At 34.1% G+C, this 16217-nt stretch overlaps 1 protein-coding gene across 1 annotated transcript; it reads right to left on the bottom strand.

Moving 5' to 3' along the window:
• Positions 1-691: 691 nt before the first annotated feature.
• On the bottom strand, positions 692-4381 carry LOC145087428 (uncharacterized). The gene is made up of 2 exons (XM_079025374.1): positions 1862-4381; positions 692-1782 (listed from the first exon to the last, which is right to left on the bottom strand). The coding sequence occupies exons 1-2, from the start codon at positions 2692-2694 to the stop codon at positions 768-770; spliced, it is 1848 nt and encodes a 615-aa protein (XP_078881500.1). The 5' UTR covers positions 2695-4381; the 3' UTR covers positions 692-767.
• Between the last annotated feature and the right edge of the window lie 11836 nt (positions 4382-16217).

Genomic DNA, 16217 nt, shown 5'->3' with positions numbered 1-16217 from the left:
AAACGACTAAACGTAATTTCTCATTTCCAGATGGATGAGAGGCCATCACATAACCGCAGAAGACTAACAGTTTCTGCACTCTGAAAATCGTCGGTGTCTGACAAAATCGGAAGATCGTCGTCGAAGATTCGAGATGGTCGGTATGATTCGTTCATAATCATCCGGTTATGAAACTCGGTCAAATAGGGATCGATCAGGACATCGGATTGTTGGATAGAGTAAATGGAGGATTCATCTGTATAATTAGGGTATGTGGTTTAGGGTCGACCCATTTAGTGGAATTTAGGTATGTGGTTTAGGCGATGAATGGGTCGTCGTATGAATTGAGAATTGATTAATGCATTGAGAATTGATTAATGCAATTAATAAGTCGACGATTTTCAGATTTTGTCATACCTAAACTCGGTCAAATAATAAGTCGTCGTATGAATTGAGAATTGATTAATGCAATTCTTTGACAGAGAGCACGGGAAAAGTTGTAAAGAATGAAGTTGTGAAATAGGAACAGTACACAAAAGGGCAGGGTGTGATAACATTCATTTGCTTTATATCCTCTTCAAGTATGAATTTTTTTTAAATGACATTAACAAAATATACTTGAAGAAGACAATTTTTTATTATTATTATTTTTACTTTAAGCATGAATCTCTTGAATATAAGATAACAAAAAAAGAAAGCCAACACATAGAAATAACTTATAGAAACAATGACATACCCCTTAGTTACTTCCAAATCATATTACATCATTAACAATGCATCAATACATATTAACTAAAAAGATGATATTCATAACATATATTGAAATTACAAACTTTTGCCTGACATTCAAGAACCAAACGGCCATTAATATCACAATTACAATCAGAACACACATATTTGGGCGTTCTCTTTCTTCGAACATATGTTAATGGATGTTTGTGATAGGAAACGTTTATGTTGCCCTCGTACACCATGTTTTCATAATAATCGTCCCGACTAATGCACCTAGGGTGAAAAGAATTTTTGCATTTGTGACAATAATACATGGGGAACTTGGGGTGCATTTCCTTCTCACATATATCACAAAAGAAATCGTCAGGATGATCCATGATTGGAGGATACATCAATGGGATTTCATGTCCTTTGCAATACTTATGAGCAATGGAATTCGGCATCCTCATTGCACATTCCATGTCTAATATGAAGTTACAAGCCTTACAAGCATAGCTCATCCTGTTGGACCATGAGTTGCACATGCTACAAAGAGGTTCGGGATCAATAACCTGGATAAGATGATGCTTGTGGGATTTATGTTTGATGCTTTTGGGTAGAAATGCACAGTTGACACAGAGGTCGAACGTGCAAGTTTGACACTGGTAAAAAAAATTGTTGCCATCACTTAAACAACCATTGCATTCATAGATAGACGCATGTTGCAACGTCAAGTGAAGCAAATGAGCTGGATGAAGCTGATGTTGTAATTTGAGGGGTAAATCGGCACAATATTTATGGAGAGTGAATGAGCATCCATCTAATTTGCAACTATAGTACGGAAGGGAGAGGGGTCGTACACACCCATGACATACCTCTAATCGATCACTACTACAGCCAGACATGTTAGCTTGAAGGATTAATGGATGATGATGACTCCAATGGTTAATCATAGTTTTTCGGTGAGCATCATCATCTGATGCTATCATTCCATAATGTAGCAGTTTCAGTGGATCTGTAAATGCATTTGGCATGGGAAATTGCAGCAGATTATCTACCTCTTCATCAGCAATGGAAGTACTTGGACCATCTCTGAAACCACATATAATTCTTAGTTAATTTCAAGGAGCAATTTTCTTAAACATAGAAAAGGAAATTAAAGAAGATTTACCTTGGAGTAGAAGGTGGTTCTCCATTTAAGGCGCATTTGATATGGCAAAAATATCTACAGTTTTCACAATGGTACAACCAATCATTCCGTCGGATGTAAATCTTGCAAAATTCACAATAATAAGAGAATTTATAGAATTTTTCTGGAAGAGAATAGACCAGAGTGAGTGGGTGATCAGGGTGATGAGGTAGATGGATGGTAGGGGCTAAGGAAGCACAAGTCTTGTGGATCCAAAAGTCACAACTGTCACAAATATAGAACAAGCCTTTATCCTCAGTTTTGCAAGCATCACACCTGAATGCAGCAGGTCTTAACTGAAGGGATAAAGTGTGTTGTGGATGGCCTTCATGTTCGACCTTCATCCCTGCCTCCTTCTTCATAGCATCAGCTTCCGCTTTAAGAGCAATCTCAACAACGCAACACTCGATGCAAGCATTAAAGTTAATGTTGTACTCAGGTTTTCCAAAGTTATAGCAAAACCCCTTAAATTGGTTTAGACTACAACAAACATTACAAAACCAAGATCTGAAATATTTCATAGATCCGAAATCGAATATTGTTAGAGGATGCTCATATAAGGAAGGCAGGTTGATAGTGAGTGGAAGTTGTGTGCATGCTTTATGCATAAAGTGACGACATGGGATGCAACCATATGCAAAGCCACTTGATGATATAGGTTTATGACATGCATAGCAACCTATTACACCACCACCACCACGATTCTCCAAACCAGCACTTACAATCGTCTCTGAGTTGACAAGCTTTAATGGATGCTTTTCATGACTAAAATGATTAATCTCTTCCATATCTTCTCTCTCTTTTGTGATCTCCATACAAGCTGAACATCAATGGCAATTGAAAGATTTGCTACCCTGAACTTTAAATTAAAATGTGGCAGATGCATCACTCGAGGAATCAACTTAATTACTTCTTTTAATTAAATTGCTTTGCTTCCAAGTAGTCTTTTTAATTAAGATGCTGATTAATAACAACATTTTTTTTTCTTATATACCAAGTTAGCATATGATGCATCTCCTTCAAAACTGTGATACATCACTTCTTCCGATTGGAATTAATTTCTTTCTTGCATACCAGGTTAACATGCATTATGCTTTCCCTGCACATTCAAAATTGACATACGCCTCGGGGTTGCATTTTCTTTGTTTTTTAATATGATTATATCAAATAACATTTCAGCACTTTTTCTTAGATTTAGCAAATGGATCAACAACTCAGGACCACTTTTTTGTTTGTATCACTCTCTCCTTCACAGCTTTAAGGTAAATACATTGAAGTAGAATGCTAAAACAACCGAATACATGAAACTACATTGCTATTATTTTCTTTTTAATTTATTCTCCATTAATAACTTTTTACTTTCAATCACATTTACATTGTTTCTGTTTTCTATTTTTTTTCATTAATTAATTAAACCTAAATATAAGTTTTTCCTATTAAACGATTATACTTTGAAAAAATTGTATAACTTGGGACCATTTTCCTGCAATTTTATATGCAGTGACCATTTATGTAATATACTTTATTCCTGTAGGGGCAGAATGGTCATTTTTGAAAATAGATGGAATATCCTTCAAAAAGTCTATCCATTTATATCAATGAAAATTGTTTTTTGGATAACACTGCTATAAAACTGGAAGTAGAATACTAAGACATACGAAGACATGAAAGTACATTGCTATTACCTTCTTTTTAATTTTTTTTTCTCAATTAATAACATTTTACTTCGAATTATATTTACATTGTTTCTGTTTTCTATTTTTTCCATTAATTAATTAAACATGGATAAATGAAAGTAAATTGCTGTTACCTTCTTTTTAATATGTCACTCAACAGAGAATCACATCTACAAGTGAGAAAGACAAATCGCAAAAAGGCCTAAAAGCACTAAATCACAGACATATCGATTGTTGGGTTGAAGACAGACAATTTATGGATTCGGAGGCGGCAAGAGCGTCAATGGTTTTGTTAGTCTGCTTATACTCAAAGAAGTATGAACAACATAAAATGGTTAATAGCATATATATATACAAATAAAAAACCTAAATCCGATTCGAAAAAAAGAGAATTGAAAGACAAATTCACCATCTTTAACCTCCAACCCACCCAAATCCATCTATTATACCAGTTTCGAAAAAGATAAAGAGCAAAAGAAAATTAGGGGAAGAAAAGAAAGGCAGCTAATCAGTGGGGGAGAGGAAATCATCTCTGACTTTCATTTCTTCCAAGGAGGTCAGTGGGGATCGATTGATCCCAGAAAGCCCCCAATCCATTTGTGGGATCGATTGATTCCTGCGAAACCAGTGGGAATGAGAAATAGAGGACACAAAAATGATGGTTGCAACGTCGTTTGCTTTTGTTCTCTTTCATCGGAGGTGCAGAAGGAGTCTGGCACGCCGACGGCAGTGGGAGCGAGTTGGGGGAAACGAGAGTTTCACTTGTTGATGAAAGGAAGAAATAACCGGTTGCTGTGAGGCTTTCAGTGATTAAAATAATTTAGATAATAATAACGGGAAAGTGAGTAATCTAATCACTTTTTAGTTTAGGAAAATGAGATATATATACAAAAGTCTAACATTTTGGTTAGGGAAATGAAATAAAAAGCTAATATATTATTTAATTTATACATATTTAGTCACTAACTTTTTTTTTTTTTTGGTCTATATTTACCCATTCAACTTGTTAAACTGTACACATTTAGTCATTATGACCGGCTACTCCAGGTTAGCCGGTAAAAAGGACTTAATAGGGTAATATATTTCTCACTTTGTATACATTTGGTCCTTAATATTTTCGTACACATTTAGTCCTTAATATTTTTTTTTGTTACAAAATAAGTCATTTTTATTTTTGTACTCATTAAGTACTTATGAATGATTTCTTTAGGTTTTTCTCGCGACATCTTACGTGGGATAGTCATATGGTGGTAGGATAGGTTAAGGTAGTCCTGCTATATGCTGTAGGACAAGATACCTGGTGAGGGTCGGTTGTAAGTCATAGCCACAGAGGCTCGAGAAGTAGTTGGGTTAAGGCGGCATGCCGACAAACCCTAGTGATTCCAGTCCGATGCCTGATTAGACCTGTTGTATGTTGGCATTCCAGTCCGATGATTGATTAGGCCAAGGTATTTTAATCTGATGAGTGTGAGTCTGTTATGCATGATAATACGTTTGTTGTATCGAGTATTTTGGGGGAAACTCACTAATCTCTATGCTTACCCAGTGGTTTATGTTTTCAGGTTCTATTGTTGATCGTGGGAAGGCGAAGACATAATTGTACACACTCATCAATAGTGTTCAAGATTCCGTGTTTCTTATTACTCTGATTTTCAATAAATGTATTTTGGAATAAACGTTTTTTCTTAATAATAGATTTATAATTAGGGACTTTTGCCTTATTTAAAAATGAAAATTTTTTGTTGTGAAAATGAGACGTTACACATACACATCAACAACCCTACACACTTCATCAATGATTGTCCCACATTCATAAATTCATAAGTACTGAATAAGTACAAAAACAAAAATGACTTATTTTGAAACAAAAAAAATATTAAGGACTACAAAAATATTAAGGACTAAATGTGTACAAAATGAGAAATATATTACCCTATTAAGTCATTATTCCCAGCTAACATAGAGTAACCGGTCATAAGGACTGAATGTGTACAGTTTAACAAGTTGAAGGGGTAAATGTGGACGAAAAAAAAAACTCAGTGACCATATGTGTACAAATCGAAAAATATATTACCCTTTTAAGCCATTATTCCTTTTGGTCATTTGATAAAAAAAGTCTTAAACTTTATTTTTTATTATTATTATTTTTTTTACAGTAAAGCTAGGGATGGCAAAAGAAACCGAACCCGATGGTGAAAACCGAAAACCGACATCTTAGGGTCGGGTTTAGGATCGGTTAATCGGGGCCGGGATCAGGTTTGGTATGCTTTTAGAAAATTTTCACGGGTTTGGTTACGGGGATGGTAAACAATATATATATATATATATATATATATATATATATATATATATATATATGAAAAACTATAATAAAGTCCCTACATATTGGCCTCATAATCGATTTAGTCTCTCTCTCTCTCTCTCTCTCTCTCTCTCTCTATATATATATATATATATATATATATATATATATATATATATATATATATATATTCAATTAAGTCTCAAATACTGGTAATCGTATTCAATTTAACCATTTGACCTGTTCAACAGGTCATCCAACTTTCAAAAATTACACTTTTTGCCCAGATTTCAAAATGTATTACAAATTTTGTCCCAAATTTACACTTTTGGTCCAGATTTAAATTTTGTTACAATTTTGATCCAAAATTTACCATTTTTCCCCAAATTTTAGAATTTTATTATGAATTCATCATAACTTTAGTTTTCTTTACAACTTTTTTTCTCAATTGTTTCTAATATGTTTTTTCTTTATGAAATCATATTTATACAAAAAAAAAACGGATTTTCACATAAAAATGTTATATTTTCTATATAAAAACTTTTTTTAAAAAGTTTTTTGTATATGAAATATCTAGTTATAAAATAAATATTTATTAAGTATATAAATATATACAAATCGGTTTTTATAAAAAATGTATACAAAAACATATTTTAGAAAAAAATGAAGGGATATATACAGTAAAGTCCCAATATTTTCATCGATTTGACAAGAAAGTCCTAAACTTTATTTTTTTGACAGTAAAGTCCAAATTACCGGTAATTTTTGACACTTTTACCCTTTTTCCCCGGTTAGCCGGTAATTAGGACTTTTTTGTCAACAAAATAAAGTTTAGGACTTTCTTGTCAAATCGTCAATTAGGACTTTACTGTCAAAAAAATAAACTTTAGGATTTTTTTGTCAAATCGTTCAAAATATTGGGACTTTAGTGAATATATAATTTTTTTTGTTAGAAATTTAATGGTATGATACTTTTTAAGCATAAGAGTTATTGAAACATTCTCTAATCAGCTAGATCCTATTGAAATCCTTTACGTCTGCTTCTTGTTAAATCGTTTTTTTAATCTCAACAAACCGATATTGAAAAAAATTGAGATAATCAAGAAAGAAAGAAAGAACCAGGGTTGTGTTGACTTTTTGCAGTCTCAAAAATGGAGAAATAAGAAACCGAAAAAAACGAAATTGCCCTTCTTTCCCTTCTCCACATTCACACCCTTTTGACTAGGCATGTGTTGTTTGTGTTTGTATAAAGCTAGGGCAATTTCGTTTTTTTAGGTTTCTAATTTCTCCATTTTTGAGACTGCAAAAAGCCAACACAACCCTGGTTCTTTCTTTCTTTCTTGATTATCTCAATTTTTTTCAATGTCGGTTTGTTGAGATTAAAAAAACGATTTAACAAGAAGCAGACGTAAAGGATTTCAATAGGATCTAGCTGATTAGAGAATGTTTCAATAACTCTTATGCTTAAAGAGTATCATACCATTAAATTTCTAACAAAAAAAATTATATATTCACTAAAGTCTCAATATTTTGAACGATTTGACAAAAAAGTCCTAAAGTTTATTTTTTTGACAGTAAAGTCCTAATTGACGATTTGACAAGAAAGTCCTAAACTTTATTTTGTTGACAAAAAAGTCCTAATTACCGGCTAACCGGGGAAAAAGGGTAAAAGTGTCAAAAATTGCCGGTAATTTGGACTTTACTGTCAAAAAAATAAAGTTTAGGATTTTCTTGTAAAATCGATGAAAATATTGGGACTTTACTGTATATATCCCAAAAATGAATACAAACACCTATTTCATCTATGTTTTTTTTTTTTTATAAAATCGTGTTTGTTTATATATTTTTTTTTATAAAAACCATGTTTGAATAATTTTTTATATAATACGTCTTTGTATACATTTTATAAAATGTATACAAACACAATTTTATAAAAAAGTTATAGATACACACCTATATATATATATATATATATATATATATATATATATATATATATATAAAGGCGATAGGTGTTTGTATGCATTTTTTTTTTGTAAAATACGTTTTTGTATACATTTTTTTTATAAAAAGGGATTTGTATATATTTATATACTTAACAAATATATATTTTTATAACTAGATATTTCATAGACAAAAACTTTTTAAAAATTTTTTTATATAGAAATTATAAGATTTTTATGTGAAAATACATTTTTTTTGTATAAATATGATTTTATAAAGAAAAAAACAAAATCGAAACAATTTTTTTTGAGAAAAAAATTTGTAAAAAAATTTAAAGTAACGATGAGTTCATAATAAAATTGTAAAATTTGGGGAAAAAATAGTAAATTTTGGACCAAATTTGTAACAAAATTTAAAATTTGGGCCAAAAGTGTAAATTTTGGACGAAATTTGTAACAAAATTTTGAAATCTGGGCCAAAAATGTAATTTTTGAAAGTTGGATGACCTGTTGACCGAGTCAAATGGTTAAATTGAATACGATTACCGGTATTTGGGACTTAATTGAATAAAGAAAATATATAGGAACTAAATCGATTATGAGGCCAATATGTAAGGACTTTATTGCAGTTTTCCCTATATATATATATATATATATATATATATATTAATTTCCTTGAGTTATCTTCTTTGTTGTGAAAGATTTAAAGATAATTTCTTGAAATAACTTCCTGTTTATTTGTATTTGTAGTGCTAGTGTTTTGACATTTTTTTTATTCATAGTACTTAGAGTAATAGTGATATTATGATTTATGAATGCTAGTGTCTTTATTTTTTTTTTTGCTACTAGTAACGGCTTATGTATCAGAACAAATACGTCTGCTGTTAATGGTTTTGTAAATTATCAAAATTATTTTGGATATGAATTTATGCTTGCATCACTAAGTCTAATGGTTTTGTATTCTCATTGCATCAAAATTATTCTTAATTTGAATGTTAAATGGGGATCCCCGTTATCCCGTTGGGATACCCGCATACCCAATAATGTTTGGTAAACGGGTACCCGTTGGAATCGGGTCGGTGATGAGATCGATTTTCATATTCGGGGATGGGGACGGGATTATCAAAACCCGTCCCAAACCTGCCTCGTTGCCATCTCTAAGTAAAGCCCTAACTACCATCAGTTTTTAACACATTTACCATTTTTTCCGGTTAGCCGGTAACTAAGACTTTACTGTAAAAAAACAAAAAAATTTAGGACTTTCTGGTCAAATTGCGAATTAGGATTTTACTGTCAAAAAATAAAGTTTAGACTTTCTTGTTAAATCGTTGAAAATATTAGGACTTTAGTGTATTTTCGTAGCCCAAAAACTTTTAATTGTGATTTTCGTCGTAACACCATTATTTTTCTTACTATCATCATCTTTACCCTGATACAATCACGATTAGAGGAAACATATTCAAAAGAGAGAGAACGAGAGAGGGTGAGAAGACTTGTAAAGCTTTCTTCTTGGTTCGCTGCCAAATCTTGAACTGAAAAGAGGGGACAAATTGTACAAACACAAACAACACACGCCTCGTCAAAAGGGTATGAATGTGGAGAAATGGTAAGAAGGGCAGTTTCGTTTTTTCTGGTTTTTTAGTTCTCCATTTTTAGGACTGCAAAAAGCTAACACAACCCTAGTTCTTTCTTTCTTTCTTAATTATCTCTATTTTTTTTCAATGTTAGTTTGTTGAGATTAAAAAAACTATTTAACAAGAAACAAGCATTAAAGATTTCAATAGGATCTAGCTAACCATAATAAACATTTGTAACATCCGGTCCTTCAGGTAAACTTCTTTTCTTAAGAAAAATGTAATTAGTTGGGTTTTGGCCATTACGCATGGCGTAATGTAGCATCCTACGTATTGTGTGGGAGGAACATTGGATTCGAGGGCTTTAATGAATTACGCTCTGCGTAGCTCAAGCTACGCATCGCATAGTGGCCCAAAGCACAAACCCTAATTCCGGGGTTTTCATTTGTGAGTTCTCACATGTAAATTTTTGTTTAGAAACTTCAAGAGCCTTACGATAATTTTGGTGAAAATTTGGAGTTGCATAATTATGTTTTAGGTGAACTTCAAAACTTAAAATAAACACTATCATAATAGTTGATGTTGATAGAAAACATGTAAAAATTACAATTGTTTATGGTTTTATGGTAAAAGAAGACCAATGATATAACAATTAATATTAATAGAATAACATGCACATTGTTTTGATTTAAAAAGCTAATGACATATTTTTTCAATTATAGAATAAATTCTTAAGCTACAGTGTTATACCGTGACATATATGTATGGTTTGTTTCAGGAGGCTCCAACTCATCTGGAATCCGCATTGCATCTACCATCATTCACTTCCTCCTATAATTATTCACCTTCATCGTCTTCGACATTGGTTTACAATGACATTCCCTCAACATGTCAAATTACCAAAAATGATATAATTTTCCAATTATAAAATACGAAATTTCAGTTAGATTCATTAATGGTAACTCGAAACTTACTTTCATGGATTATTAGAGAATTGTACTTTGTAAGTACATTGCTAAAACTAGGTGGTTGTCTTTATGGTATACCTAATTATAATGTTATACTTTCAAAGTACAACCCTTTAATGAGAAAAATAGAAATATACGTTTGGTTTGTGTGTGTGTCTATATGATGTACATGTTTGATTCACCAGTTTTGATAGAGTACAAAGAGATGCTACTCAATTTAACAAAAAAAAAAATGAATGTGAATTTCTATTTCTTGCAATTGAAAGCAACATTTTAACACAAAACTATATAAACCAGAAATGGCAGAAAAATGAGAGCCTAGTGTCCTTATCCTTGAAAATTTTAAAATGATTGTCATGGATAAAAAAATAAATTACATAGTAAAACTAAAGTTATATTGTTATTAAAAAAACGTAGCAAAGTTGTATATGAGAAAAATAAAAATACATTTCAAGCAAATTGTTGAACCACACACATTATACTACGGTACAGGTCACTTGAGGCGGTCCATATTCAAGTATTCATCGCACGAGATCAATGCTAGTGTAAGTCAACGAAGCACCTCCAGAAACAAAATTGACCTCTGACCTCAGGCCCATCTGGTGTTGCGTAGTACATGACCACCAACATCTTCTACGAAAGATTTGGGGTCGGACCCTAGCTAAAGGGTATGGCCATTACATCTCCATTAGAAAAGTGTTGTCACATCTGCACAACGCCATTTTCAATACATGTTCACTACCATACTACTACCCCTTGGAAATGGTTACCACTCCATATTATTTATCTTTTTTTTTTGTGGCATTAAATAAAAAACACAATTATTAAACATAAATAAATATTTTACTAATAAAAAAAGTACATTAAATTAAATAAAAAAACATAATTTTAAACTTCAATAAACACTTTACTAATAAAAAAAATACATGAAATATTAAATCTTAGAAATTGAAATCTACATTAGAAATTGAAAATGCATAAAAATTACAGGTTACATTACTAATAGAAAACATTGAAATTAAACTAGCAAATAAAAATATACTTTTCTTCATAGTCATCATCCTTGTCGTCATCGGTATTGTTATTATTGTCAACATCTACTTCCTCATCCTTGCCATTGTTATTGTGTTATTCAAATTACCTTTGTCATGTGTGCTCAGTCAAATCGTGACGTAAAGTGTGATGTGTTTCACTGTTTTGTATTTCCAAAAGTCTTGTGAGTTATGTTGGGCTGCCGACTTGTATTACTGCAGGTGGATTCAGACTATACGTACAAATAGCCATACTATCTTCTTCTATTATCATGTTATGTAAATAACACAAGCAGTCAACATCTTCGTCAATTTTGTCATATCTCATGCTCGTGTCAGATGTTTGATTATGTGTCACTTTTGTTTGTGGACTCCAAACGCCTGTTCCACATCATTCCTTCTCGATTCTAGTGTTAACTTGAACAATTTTCGTTTTCATCGGTCAGATATGAGTATAGATATGAGCAAGGTTCTAAAAAGCTCGCCATGGCTCTGCCATGGCGCGTCACGACTCCAAGGCTTGCACATGCCGCCAAGCTTTGCCAAAACGCCGCCTTAACTCATATATGTGTATAAAAATGAATAATAGTTGAAAATACATATAAAAATATTAATTATATAGAAAATTGCCGCCTTAAGTCACACCTTACAAACATCATGAATCGTCAAGACTTGGAAAAGCTTGAGGCTTGACATTACCGCCAAGTCACGCCTTATGTTATTTAGAACCTTGGATATGAGTATGGCTTGACAAATGTAGCATGCTCCAGATATATCTCATCACTAAGGTAATCTCCATAATTATATTCATGTCCATTCACAACATATGACATATTTGGTGTTTTACCTTGAAAAATATCGTTAAATAACACAGACTTCAAGCAAATGCAAATCGTTGACAACAATGTGTGCACAAAAAAATCATCATAAAATATGTATAAGTGTTTATATTTATAGGTAAACGAGTTAAGTTTTTTTTTTCCAAAGGTTGCATTTTTAAACGTTCCATGTCCACTATTCCATTTAGGGATGAGCATCGGAACCGGGTACCCGCTTTTGGAACCGAAACCGCCTCAGAACTGCCGGTTTTGGAACTGGAACCGCCTTAAGCGGTTTAGAATATATTGGTCTGATTTTGACCGTATTTGGTCCGAACTGATTTGATTTGGATCGAACTAAATTGCGGTTTTATTGAAAAAAGTTAACAAAATTAATGTAACCGGGTTACCAGCTCCCGGAACCGGAACTGCTGGTTTCGGGACTGGTTCCAAACATTTAAGAACTACCTAAAGCGGTTCCGGTTCCGGTTCTAGCTTTCTAGGAACCGTTGGTTCCGGTTCCATTTTCGGTTCTCGACAAATGAGGCGGGTACCCGCCTATGCTCATCCCTAATTCCACTCCCACAAGACAGCTACCCCTTGGGCGTGGTGTTAACGTGTGGATACCTCCGCCACATCAGCTCCTCATTGCGTGATATACCACCCATACCGGAAGGCCTAAAGCACCTAAATCACTTGCCAGATCGACGGTATCAGACTCCGGTCAAGGTGAGCGCACCATAACCCCACCATCATCAAACACTCCACTTGTTTCCCATTGAATTCCTTGTTCAGGTTCTGGGTCAATGACACCCGAAAGTAGCTCCTTTTTTCTAGAAAATCCCAAACCCACTGCACTAACCCTAGATCAGAATTTGGGTCAACGTTGTCCATTGCCTTTCTCCCACAAGCAATCTCTAATGCTACCACCCTGAAGCTATACACATCCGACTCTTTGCTGGTCTTCCCTGTCGTTACATACTCAGGAGCCAAGTGCCCTAGAGTTCCGGCTAACCTAGTTGTCCACGGACTGACCGAACTCATGGTCCATGAGTCGAGCCAATCTGAAGTCTCTGACTCCGAGCTTCACATGGAATCCCGAATCAAGCATGATGTTGCTTGTTTTGATATCTCGATGAACCACGTATTGTTCCATTCTTCATGGAGATAAAGCAACACAAAAGCTAAACCAGTAACGATCTTGCATCTAAAATCCCACGCGAGACAGCTCTTTTTGCCAAAAAGATGAGAATTAAGGCTACCGTTTGGCATAAACTCGTACACCAGCAAGAATTGAGTTTGATCATGGCACCAACCGATGAAATGCATCAGGTTTTGATGCCTTAAACTGCTAATAATATTTACTTCGGATATATACTTTTTCTTCCCCTGTTTCACTAATCAATGAAAACCTAAGGGCTTAAAGCCAACATAGGAGATAACTTTATAATAACGAATAGACAAAACTGCAAAAATGATCCCTGTGGTTGGCAAGTTTATGTGCTTTTGGTCCAAAACGAAATGTTGGTGCACCACTTGTCCAATTTTAGATACCTTGTGTGGTTTTGCTCCACATCCAAACTAAAATGACTAATATGCCCCTTAAATAATTATATTTTAACTTCTTTTATCTATTTTATTATTCTTATAAAAAATGAAAAACAAAAACAAAATAAACCCACCACACATACATACTCTCTCTCTCTCTCTCTCTCTCTCTCTCTCTCTCTCTTCTCTCTCTCTCTCTCTCTCTCTCTCTCTCTCTCTCTCTCTCTTTCTCTCTCTCTTTATTTTTTATGTATGTCATCCTCCCAACTGGAACCTCCACCACCAAAATCAAATCTAACCCACAACACCACCACCATACCTTCTGGAACACTAACTTCATCGACATGACTTCATCGGACCACCCTTTTATGATGGAGGACATTTTCCGGTTCCTACATCTCTGAGACCTCCATCTCATATGCCTTCAAGATAGTGTTGCCCCAAACGAACTTAAATCCCTAAATCAAATCCAAAAACAGAAGTCCCCATTTCAAATTCTCCTCTAAAATCGAATCCGAAAATCGTTTCCAATCTTGTTTCAAGAACCAAAATTAAAAGTCGGTAGTGGTGTAGAGAACGAGAGGAGAGAGAGCGGGGGGGGGGGGGGGGGGGGGGTTAATAGATTTTAGAAGAATGAGCTTGCAGTGGTAGGGTACGTAGTAGGCCTGTCAAAAAAAACCTGAAACCCGTTCTACCCACCCGACCTGTTCCGAATTTGGGTAGAATGGGTCGGGTAGAACGGGTAACGGGTATGAACATTCGGGTAATAGGTTAACCCGATAATAATATAGGTCGGGTTTTAGGTATGAATATTTATTTTCGGGTATACCCGAATACCCCAATTCGTTTTTTAAATAATATCAAATATACAATGCAGTCACGTACGCACACTTCAAATAAAACAAAACCATTCGTTTCCTTCTTATGAACGACAGCTCGACAGTCGACGCAAACTTGCAAAGGGAATACGACGCTAAAGCTGAAGTCCTGAACTGTCATCATAATTCTCAGTTTTTCACTATCGCACGGAATGGAATTAAAAAAGTACATAACATATTATAATGATTTGTATTGTTATTATATATGTACTTGTTAATTGTATGAAGTATTTTCCTACCCGATTCTTTATTAAACCAACCAACCTGTAAAAATAAAATAAATAAATAAATAAATTATCAATAAGTGTCATTTAAGAAAGTTTCAGGTATACCTGATAATTACCCGACCCGACCTCAAACCCGAATACCCGAAACCCGAAAACCCAAATTACAATATAGGTCGGGTATCGGGTATTATTTTCTTAAAGAAATACCCGTTCTACCCGACCCGCTCTACTCAAAACCCGAAAAATTTACCCGTTCGACACCCCTAGTACGTAGTGGAGTAGAGAATGACTGAGAGTAAGACTTGAATCGATCGCTTGTCGTTGGAGATGGAGTTAGGGAAGCTGTGATGGTCTTCGATTTAATGGTGGTGGTAGACGGAAGGAAGCAAATGTGGAGCAAGTTGGACAAGGTGAAACCAAGCTTGGCAGTGATGGCGGTCTAGTGAAGCTTGGTGGAGGTTGTTTGGTTGTGGCAATTAGCTAGTGGTGGTTAAAGAAAAGGTCTTGACCTAATTTTTTTTATCATCTTCTACAATTGATCTCCCATAACCGAAGGCTCCATGTTTGGTGGGTGATTCGATTTGGGTTTAAATTCCCCCGCTGTCTCTGTTGACCCAGTTCATCACTCCTTCCCCAATGTACGAATAGATCGGTGGGGTGTGAAGGTTTCTTGCGGTATCGATGTTGGCGAATGGTGGTGATAGTGGGGTGGGGAGTCTAGCAACCAGGTCTCTAGAAAAGGTGATGGTGGTTGCGATCTAGGTGAACTCCGACAAGAATAGTGGCTGATGATGGTGGTTCCAGATATCGATGATGAGGGTGAAGCCGATAATGAAGGGGTTCGTTAAGATAAGAGTGGGGAATGGATTATTTGTTTTTATTTTTTTTGTTTTAAGTTAAAAAGATATAAATTAAATTAGTTTATGTATTTCAACGGTTAAAAAAAATAAAAAATATAAATCATAAGGGCATAAAAGTCATTTTAAGTGTATAGGGACCAAAAATAATAGAAAGATCCAATTTTGGACCATTGGTGCACCAACATTTCGTTTTGGACCAAAAACACATAAATTTGCTAACGTAAGAACCATTTTTGCAATTTTGTCTAACGAATAAACTGCATGAATAGACCAAAAAAAAAGTTATAATGCCTACGTGTCTCTATCTTGTAAATTTTCAAAGTTAAAGATTGTTTTTCCTTTGTCTTTCTGGATTGTGACCAATCGATCGTAACCAATTCAACCATGTTGTCACGTGGAAGAATATAAGTTTGTCGGCAATTAATAAATGTAATTCTACTCCTATCAACTATCAAGAGCTCTATCAAATGCATGTTGATGATGATGATAGATATCGTACCTTCTAGATCTTCA

The sequence above is a fragment of the Lactuca serriola genome, chromosome 2, assembly GCF_051521515.1.
Source record: "Lactuca serriola cultivar US96UC23 chromosome 2, Lser_US96UC23_V15, whole genome shotgun sequence".
In the NCBI taxonomy this organism is placed as follows: Eukaryota; Viridiplantae; Streptophyta; class Magnoliopsida; order Asterales; family Asteraceae; genus Lactuca; species Lactuca serriola.
The sequence above is the reverse complement of the archived record's forward strand: the minus strand, read 5'-3'. Positions and strand labels throughout refer to the sequence as shown.

What these genes read in the sequence shown, in the direction of transcription:
- LOC145087428 (XM_079025374.1), bottom strand. Translation starts at nt 2,694, where the DNA reads ATGGAGATCACAAAAGAGAGAGAAGATATGGAAGAGATTAATCATTTT. An exon ending in GAACCACCTTCTACTCCAAG is followed by an intron (nt 1,783 to 1,861) that starts GTAAATCTTCTT and finishes ATGTGGTTTCAG; the next exon opens with AGATGGTCCAAGTACTTCCA.